Source organism: Anticarsia gemmatalis, chromosome 5, assembly GCF_050436995.1.
Source record: "Anticarsia gemmatalis isolate Benzon Research Colony breed Stoneville strain chromosome 5, ilAntGemm2 primary, whole genome shotgun sequence".
Taxonomy (NCBI): domain Eukaryota; kingdom Metazoa; phylum Arthropoda; class Insecta; order Lepidoptera; family Erebidae; genus Anticarsia; species Anticarsia gemmatalis.
The window spans coordinates 7,063,419-7,073,565 of NC_134749.1; the positions used below are offsets into that span (position 1 = coordinate 7,063,419).

The 10,147-nt window shown below is 35.1% G+C and overlaps 1 protein-coding gene across 1 annotated transcript; it reads left to right on the forward strand.

Moving 5' to 3' along the window:
• Positions 1–1,757: 1,757 nt before the first annotated feature.
• On the forward strand, positions 1,758–10,029 carry LOC142973363 (uncharacterized). Its single transcript, XM_076115017.1, has 8 exons — positions 1,758–1,962; positions 5,208–5,318; positions 5,407–6,594; positions 6,947–7,111; positions 7,920–8,140; positions 8,546–8,631; positions 8,933–9,100; positions 9,516–10,029. The coding sequence occupies exons 2-8, from the start codon at positions 5,208–5,210 to the stop codon at positions 9,728–9,730; spliced, it is 2,154 nt and encodes a 717-aa protein (XP_075971132.1). The 5' UTR covers positions 1,758–1,962; the 3' UTR covers positions 9,731–10,029.
• Positions 10,030–10,147: the final 118 nt, after the last annotated feature.

Genomic DNA, 10,147 nt, shown 5'->3' on the forward strand with positions numbered 1-10,147 from the left:
GGAGGTCGCGGCTTCGATTCCCACAAAACCAACGTTTGTGTGATTTGCAAATAGTTGGGGTCTTAGTTCGGGTCTGGTTATAGGTACTTTATATTAGTTACAGTAGTTTTAGTAGCTTTACATTAGTTATAGTATTTACTATTCATTAGTCACCGCGACACAAGACCAAAAAAAAACCAAGATAAAAAAAAGATATAAGTATGCAAGTTACGAAACTGTCAACTGTGAATATATCGTCATTTACTTAAGCTATCAAGCGAATTATTTTGATGACATTCGTAATACAACTTTTTGGCGGGAAGGCAGCCAGTGACTAAACACGAAAATTAGTTTATAGACAATAATATTTAGTATTCGCAAGTATATCGTTCGATGTACTTAAATAGTGGCGGCTAGAAAAGCAGCGAAGTTTGAGTTTAGTAACATATTGTTTATTTATTTTACTACTTGAACGTACTTTATAACCAAAACGTATCCAAGAAGATATTATATCTTTTAGGCAGAATACTAAGGGAACTTGCCTTCGTCGGTGCAGGTCAAAGAGGTCATGTTAGTCTGAACTACCTTTCTAATTTAGATATTATCTCCTTGTGTAATGATCAGTCGAAAAATGTATTCTAAGAAACTTGTGTGTCGACTCTCCAGCTTTAATTGCTGTGTTACAATTACAAGTTTACGTGTAACACTGAATGAGTTAAAAAAGCCTATTACGGGGCACATTAATTGCACCATTACGACGTTTACTTAAATTTTAACAGTGAGAACGAGGATATTAGATGAGCGTGACTCTTTCATTAATGACTGGAATTACTTAAGTATAGCGTCAGTTTCGCTAAAGTATTGTATATAGGAAAGCAATGGATGTGAAAAGGGGATGTGTGATGTGGCCTACCTGACAAGTAGATATTTACGAACCAAAATTATCCTCTCGTAAAATCCGAACCTTCCGATCAATTCAATAAGTACGTGTGCATCGTAGAGTCCCTGATTCTCTATCTAGGTCAGATAAAATGTAATACTTCCTTAATGCTTTTTCATTCTTTCTATTTTATTAGCAAGAGCAAAGCTGAGCTTCTATTAATGTATTTTTTTTCGTCAGGAATATGCATTACTGCATGTCCCGCTCCGGGGAGGTAGCGGGGGTCTGTCGGGCTCTCACGCCGGCTAGGCGTTCCGGCTTTTAAATTTGGGCATACCGACTCATTTCCTCTAAAAGATAATTATTTTTGCTCTAAGAGAATAAAGGAATCGATCCCACGACACCCGGCGCAGTGGCAGTGAGATGGCGATTTTAACCATTGCGCCACACGTCGGTCTTCAACAATAATTGTTGTATTCTAAAATTATTTACTTAAAGAACTCAACTGCCTATCAAGTACTCTGGTATCTTAGTTATTTTCCCAATTTTATTGTTTCGATATAGAGGATAAGATATTACCAATAACTTGTTAGATACTACCGCGATGTCAAACCGTCATGAACAAATTATTCATGCACTTAATAATGTTAGGTAAGTATGCATGACAAAGTAACGCCTAAATCTATATGACTAATAACTATAACTGTATATGTTTTGTTCCACACATTTGCAAGAATTTGCATAACTAGTTTTCAAATAAAAACTGAAAAGCTCTTGTTAGACATGTTCGGCGAAACAAGTAGAATTTTGGTAATATTTAGTAGGCAAACAAAACAAATATTTTTGTTGAAAGTTAAACATACGGGTTTAGTTGGTAAACGTTTAAATGTATGGAAAAACGCGAGCCATTAAAGTGGTAGTAAGATGGTCAACGCTAACACACATTGGAGCATGCGTGTTGAGCACACCCGTCAGTGTGTAGGACTCACGCGCAGACATTGGTTCGCACGGTCGGTCCCCTGACTGACAGTTCCCGCGCTTTTGGACAAATCTGTACCTATGTGAAAATAAAAGTTACATTTCGGACACTAAAATCTGCAATTGTGAGTAATATTATTACTATATTTTTTATTAATTTAATAATCCCCGCCAGTGGGTAATTAAAGGCACGTATTTTGGATTATTTGTTACGAAATAAAGAACCTAAACAAAATTGATATACCTAAGTAGTAATAGTAATAAAAAATGTGATAGTGTGCTTTAGGTATCCAAGGGAATTGGCTTTTTTAAACCATATGTTATAATGTAGAACTAGGCGCCTAATACTTACTTAAGCACCAACTCTGTGTTACCTTTTTTAACTTACCTAAGAACCATTAACTAGATATCTAGTTATAAATACTTAACTTTTGAGGCAATAATTATGTTGCAGTCTAAAATATTTATAATTTCCCGAAAAAATATTTCAGACACGTAAATTTATAAGAACCATGGATAGTTCCATCTTCTCATGGGTACCGATTCATTATTCATAAGCTTATGTAATCATAAGTGTATTTTCATAAATGATAAAACATAATATTGTTTAAGTGTTCTTAAAATAGTAGGTATGTCTTAAGTTAGTTTTTTCCCAAAATATTAAAATGCGTAAGATATCAAGCCATGTGTTGTCAAGTTTTATTACAATTAATAAAAGGCGAGCTCACTCTGGTCATAGTCAATTTAGAACTTAAAGTTTATTAGGATCCAGCTTTCCTGATTTGCGCGGCTACTGTTGTACTTAATAAGTTAAATATTAAGCTAATTATTGCGATAAACCGTCCGCCGACGCTTGTACGAAAGTTTCGATTTAGAAGAAGACAATCCATCTTCTCAGACAAAAGTCATCACTATTGAAAAAGTTATTTTATAAAGTTAGTTCACGTTACCAGTCAATTGTCGACCGAGTTTATTTTGTATATTTGAAGACTTTGATTTGGCGTCTCATCCAAAATCAAGACTTAATCCATTGATGGAATCAGTTCAAAGAGTTTAAAATCTGATTCAAATTACTTAATATATTCTCCAATTAAACGCAGGCACATGAAATAAAAAAAGATATTTGAAAAGGGTACTTTCTTTTCAAATAGTCTAGGGGTGCTAATTTAGTTTCTGTGCGAAATAACTATGTCTACTGTGCTTGGTAATGGTTCATAACGGCTTCCAGCCCGTAGAGGGAAAAAGTAAACGTTGTAAGATTTATAGAGAAAATAAGCATCATATTCGTGTTTTCATTCAAAAAAAGGCAGCGGCGATGCTTTAATTGCTTAATTGAATATTCGCATGCAGATAGTTATCAGATTACCTGACACGAACATACTCAAATACCTACGATTCTTCGACCAAATGGATTTTTCGAAAAAGCTTTGTTTATTCAATGAAGCGTGCGAGAGTTTTGATGATGATGTCAACCAATTGTCTTACAATAACATCAAACTGCTAATTTATTGCATCTATATATCGGCAAATAACTACACCGGGGGTCTAAATAAACACACACCAATGATAAGCATTAGAAATTAGCACCTTCACTTCAATAGATTAATTCAACTTGAAATTAACTTTCAGCAAACATATTTTTAGTTTCTCGTGTTAAGGAATTTAGGCTGGGATAGATATAAGCATTACAGCAGGATGTTTCTATGATGTTTTCAGAAAAAATGATAACGGAATATAATTACTAAGTAATCAGAACATTATAAAACAAAGTCCCTTTGCCAAAACCTGCCTTACGGATTTTTGTGAGATTTTCACCAACAAATAGAGCGATTCCACAGGAGAGTTTAAGTGAGTAATATAAAAAAAACATCTTTCCCGTCTTCACGTAGTACTTAATGATATTTTATACTTAGAAAGAAAAGAAAGAAAATAATCAACTTTAATAAACCTACTATAGTAAAATTCACGTTTACAGTGTAAATTGCGGTAAAGCTCCCGGTTAATAAAATGAAAATACAAGAACACCCGTTAGGTAAACAATACACGTCACGACAAGTAGGACAAGAAAGAGGCTTAAAATGTTTCATGGATCATGGGTTATTAATCTTAATCTTAAAACACCTTCGCGAGTTAATTGATATCGGCAAATCGGTAATTATCGTAACAATACGACAGCATCGATAGCATGTGTATTCTGGTTACTGGAATATGCTGTAAATAATTGGTAATGTACTAGAAACTAATCTGACCCTAGCTTTCTACTTTTAGATGTTAGATGTATATGTTTTGTTTTAGAGTTCAACCATTTCTATGTTACTTATTTGCTTGATTTAAACCATATGTTAAAGTGATTTTGGAACGAGTTTGTGAAGTCTTGTTTTATGTAGGGGTTGCTCACGTGGTCTATCATCACATATTTAAGTAGATATACTTGAGTGCTATGAGTGGATATTAATATGATGACATTAATATGACACCTAAGTTATATAAATAAAGAAATATATTGGCTGGGCATTTATGTAGCCAAATGGTTAAAGCCTTCTTTCATTTCAACAGCATTCTTAAACCAAATCTAAACTGTCAAATGTAAAACGGATGATGTGAGCAGTACGTTAATTGAAATAGCAAATATTGACACTCTCTCTGACCGCAGTTCACAAACGTGAATGTATTGCCTTCAAAATAAGAAGCGGTTGACTAGTTAATTGTCATCGTTTATACACAGACAACGTTATGAACTGATTTCGAATCTCAATTGCACTCTTAATAATGACGTTTTAGGTTAAGTATTATGTTCAAGGCGTATACTGTGTAGGAAGTGGATAGGTCGGTAAGATGATGCTTCTAATTTTCCTCTTGTTTGATTAGACCTATTTGCTCTACACTTTCACGAGTGGTGCTACTTTAAAAACGTTGACCTGGTCGTGTGTGTTTGATTAATTCTGCCTCTACTGGCGTGTGAGACATTGGTCGTGCATGACACTGCTACAGCACAGATACCGAGCAGAGGCATCTATTTGCACGATCGGCGAAGAATTAAAAGTGTGCCACAAACATAGCGTGTTTACAGACGTCCGAGTTTGGTTCCGCGCTCACCGGATCACTGTACAGCCCCATCCAATTTACTCAGAATTGCGTGGAAGAAATTCTAAAATTACTTATTTTTCTAATCCATTTTGTAACGGTGTGTTTTCACAGGCTATTATCAAGTATTGTATGCGTAAGATTAGGTGGTTCTATTGTAAATGTTTACAGTATATCTACAATGACTTCTCTTCCGATTCTCGTAATTAATGTAGTATTTAAAGTTATACTTATATTAGATTGTGAACTGGATAGTTAATTGTTTTCTCTTTCATTGATATTTCAGATGTGTGAATGGCTGTCGTACGGAGAGTGGTGCGATGTGAAACTTCTGTGCGGCGGCCGCGCATTCAGCGCGCATCGCGCTGTGCTCGCTAGTGTTAGCACTTTTCTCAGAGTATGTAAATATTTTCCTATACAATATGCAAAGCCTTAATTATATGCTCTATTATAATAAAGACTAAACGACCACCATTCCTTTACAGCGCATTCTACTTTCTTGTCCTGCAGATGAATCACCTACGTTTATTGTTTTGCCCGAATTTGACTTTGACGCCATGGCATCTGTACTTTATTACATTTATAATGGAGAAGTTATAGTACAAAAACAAAAGTTTGAAATGTTCTTAGATATAATAAAAGCGATGCAAATATTTATTGACAATCAATACTTGCCACAAACCACTGACCAAAATTGCAATGAATCTGATTCATGGATTAATAGTGAAACTGATCTTTCAAAGACGGCCGTATTTACTTTAGGCTCTGAACGCTCCAGAGATCAACGATACATCAATTTAAAGAAAGGCGATGAAATCCAGGATGTGCTATTACAATATTCAGTAAGCGACTCGGATGACAACGATAAGCCAGTACGAAGCCAGACTCTAAGTGAAGAGCATAAGTCTTCTTTAGGAAATCTGAAATCGCCATACGGAGACCGACAAAGGAACTCTTTTCTACGTGATTTATTTATCGAGACATATCCTCGAAACGGTAATGTTAACGGTCTGACAACAGGCGTGCTAGCAATATCAAATGAATGCTATCGTGCTCCGGCATCTGTGCTCTTGACGAATGCAAATGGCAAACATCTCAGCGCCGACGACACACTCTTAGAGCCATATAAAAAAACGAGCGAGCACATTAGTAATTCGCCTACAGTATTTCACCTCCGCAGACAGCAGCGATGCACTCGACGTGAACAAGATTACGGTGAAACTTCTAAAAGTATACATGACTCTCCTTTTGTTGGCGTAACTCAAAAGAGCACTGCCGTATCTTTTTTTAATAATGACTTGCAAGTGGCGCCCAAGAATAGGTGGGTGAGCCATGTACCTTTATCTACGAGTGGATTATTTCAAATAGGGTTACAGAAGCAACTTATATCAGGGTTGTACGGTCACACTTTAGATTATAGCGTCGCCCCTTCAATGTTTGATTCCATCAAATCTATGCACGCCCATAGAAATAAGGCTGCCTTATCAGAGAGACCATTCTTGACAAACTCAAAGGAAGATTTTAATAAAGACATGGAGACGACTGCAACTTCAAAAGTTACCATTTTAAACCACGTTCTAGACAGTCCGTGGAGTCCACGCATACCTAACAACTTCAATCCATTTCGCAGAAAAGTTGAGATCAGTGTTCAATCACAAATGTCCCATCAAAAAGTAAGTTCGATCGTATTATTTTTCTACATTAACGGACAATTTACACATTTGAAATATTATTGTGTGAAAAAGTTAAATATTTACAATATTATCCAGTGTAACCATGGCATATATCGTAAACATTTTATGTACTTAATTAAAGTTCAGGGTTTGATTCCGAGGTCGAACAAAGTGCTATTGGTCTTTATCTAATTATATAAGATTATTATCAATCAGGAATTAGGGTACGGTCCCGGTATATATACTATAATATATGCAATGCAATATTCGCCCCCTATTAGATGGGTCTACAGTTCTACACCTTTCTGCACTTTCGGGTATAAAAGACGTGATGTTATTTATAAATTTTCAGGAAACAGAAAACATAGTTCTTAATGACAGTAACAACAATGTAGAGAGTCCTCAATTATCTGCTGAATTAACTAACGTTGGGGAAATGCAAGCTGCCGATGAGACAAAACATACTACAGCTCCTGTTATTCGAGTTGAGGACCTGAAGTGCACCATTTGTAATCAGGTAAGCTGAGCGACCGTACATTATAATCATACATTTATTATTCTGAATTTGTACCTACCAGTGTTAAAAAGCTTTCAGCTGCAGCGGATCTATGCATATACTAAGATCAATTGCAATTTTCGATGTCATGGAATATTTAAAAATCAGATACGTCTTTCTGCAATATCGATTGCATTTCTTCGTCAGTTTGGTTTGCTTTCACCGTGTTAAGTGGAAATGTTTTACGCTAAAATGCATTTATATTCATGTAGTCGTTTGCATTCGCAGTTGAAATGCTACGGGCACTAAGCTGCTATTTCTCGGTCTATAGCGAAGTGGTCGAAGTTAGGATGCCTGTATAAACAATATATTTGCATATTATGTATTATTTTATTACCATTTTATGTTATTTGTTAAATGTAAAGTCACGTAACTAACGTGTAATGTTTCTTTGTAAGCACATAAATTATTGAAATCCATTATTCTGGAGGAAGTAGTTTTCTTAAGTTATATTATCTGCATAGAGAATTGAGTAGATGTTTGTTACAAGATTGAAAAACGATAAACTATTGAGGCCGAAACAATAGTTTTAGTACGTTATTACGTTTTTAAACAAGCTTCAATATAGGCATATGCAGTTTGCGCATAATATTCAATTATGAAGTCACTTACAGGTTTCGATGTCAAGTTTTCTCGTAGTGATATTTAATATCCTAAATTATTAGAATTAGAGAAAATCTTTTAGTTTTTTTTATTATTTGCTATCTTCAGTCATCTATATTCACTAATCTATAGCAAAGTTTTAAAATAATATTATTGAATTGACCAGGTTTTCACCAGCAGCGAGGTGCTGAGCGCTCACATGAGGCGTCACTCTACGAACGCTCGGTACACGTGCGGCGAGTGCGGCAAGACTTTCTCACAACTGAGGAACTTTAAGTACCACATGTCGATACACAGGGGCACCAGGGAGTTCGCAGCCACCTGCACCGTCTGCGGCAAGTACTTCAACGATAGAGGCTATCTTAGCAGCCATATGAAAATTCACAGGTTAGCATTATTAAAGTTCAATTTAAGCAATCTTCGTATTACTTACGCGGGTTTAGATTTAATTGTTAATAAAACTTATTTATTGAATATTAATTTAGCTCTCTTTTAATCACCTTGTAGGTATTATGTTAAGTATAGAGCATTTAAGTGATATAGTTGTACCGATAGTTTAGTTATCTGATTTCGAGTGTTTAATATTTTTTTTATATCTCGTTGATTTTTTTTATCTAAGAGTATTAACGATTGATACTTATATTATTTTAAGTAGTTTTTAATCATTACGAATTAGCATTTGCCAAGGCTGACAAACGATTTACCTAAAACAACTTCTTTAATTGAAATTATATTTGCGTTTACTTTAGCTCATTCCCACTTAATTCTAAGAATTTTAATGTTGTATTTCAGGAACAGAAAGGAATACAAGTGTACCCTTTGTCCTAAATCATTCAATCAACGAGTTGCATATAATATGCACGTGAGGATACACACAGGTAACGCTTTTCTTATTAGTACTTACACTTAGATACCATGTCTTACATTTGCATCAATTTGCCTACTACATTTCGTTAATTCAAAATTTCGTTACAATTTAAGTGTTAGATAACTATCACGTGTTTTAATAAATTTTTGGTTTCGTACTTTTGCGAATTATAGTAGGTTTAGATGATTATAATTTCATTAAGGCGAAGCTTGGAAATGAATTTCTTCGTGGTAAGAATCAACCATGCGATATTATTTTCCGTTGAATGTTATTAGGCGCCTAGGTTATATATTTTTAAATACATTTTTCAGGAGTCAAGCCACACGTATGCGATCAGTGTGGTAAAGCATTTTCTCGCAAGATGTTGTTGAAACAGCACCAGCGCACGCACTCGGGCGAGAGACCCTACGCCTGCCCGCACTGCGACAAACGATTTGCCGACCGCTCCAATATGACACTGCATTTGAGACTGCATACCGGTTCGTTTTCTACTTTATTATATTTATACATTAAATATATCATAGGTGCAGTTGGCAACAATCTGCATACCAGTAACCAGAGGTTTTACCCACTCTACCATACTCTAAATATTCTTTTTCGACGGATATGTCATGTCGCATTCAATTTAAAGATATTTTTGCGGTGGGCTGTTAATTCAAAATAATCGTTGTAATCAAGGTTTTTGTACTTATATTAAGTAAATCCATAATTATAATGAAAATGTGGTCTAGAAAAAAAAAGTGGAAAACATAACTATTGAATAATGTACTTGGAATTTTTTGCCTTGTTTTTATAGCTCTTACTTACCAAATAGATAGAACTTCAGCCATGTCATTGTTTGCACAGAAAAACTGACCAAAGTTATGTATTCAATATATCTTTGTATAATTTCAGGTGTAAAGCCGTTTTCCTGTACGTTATGTCCGAAGTCGTTTACAAAGAAACACCATCTCAAGTCGCACCTGAACTTCCACACTGGTTCAAAGCCTTACTCGTGTCCGCGATGTAAACTGGCCTTTACGCAATCATCCAACATGAGGACACATCTGAAAAAGTGCCGCGCCCCTGAACCTTTGCCGGGTGAAGAAAATACGCCGAATGTGTGCTGAGCTGCTATCAGGATTGGACAGTATATCAAGGATTTACTTGATAGACATTGATGTATAATTTCTAGCAGAGTAATCTCATTCCTTTTTTGAGTTAACTTATATAACAAGTAATAGAGTCTTTGAGGAATATATACTCCTTGGAAGCTTCTCCTTATCGTGAAGAGCTAATTAAATATTTCGTTCCTATTTTTTTTCTCGCAAGCTTTCAGTGTGTAGGAACTGAAAGAGTCTATCCTGTTATTCTTGTAATAATATTGTTTTGTATTGAATACATTAAATTATTCTTGTTATTGTATATACGTAGAGGGTAATAAAGTATAATAAAACCACTATTTTATATTTTACTCCCGTTTTAATGAATTTGGTGTTGTAAAATAATTATTGATCAAGGTGTACAAAATTACAGGCCTTTACAGT

Excerpts from the sequence above, each read along its gene's own strand:
- LOC142973363 (XM_076115017.1), top strand. The coding sequence starts at position 5,208 with ATGTGTGAATGGCTGTCGTACGGAGAGTGGTGCGATGTGAAACTTCTG. Across the intron at positions 5,319-5,406 it reads GTGTTAGCACTTTTCTCAGA|CGCATTCTACTTTCTTGTCC; the intron begins GTATGTAAATAT and ends ATTCCTTTACAG. Across the intron at positions 6,595-6,946 it reads CACAAATGTCCCATCAAAAA|GAAACAGAAAACATAGTTCT; the intron begins GTAAGTTCGATC and ends ATAAATTTTCAG.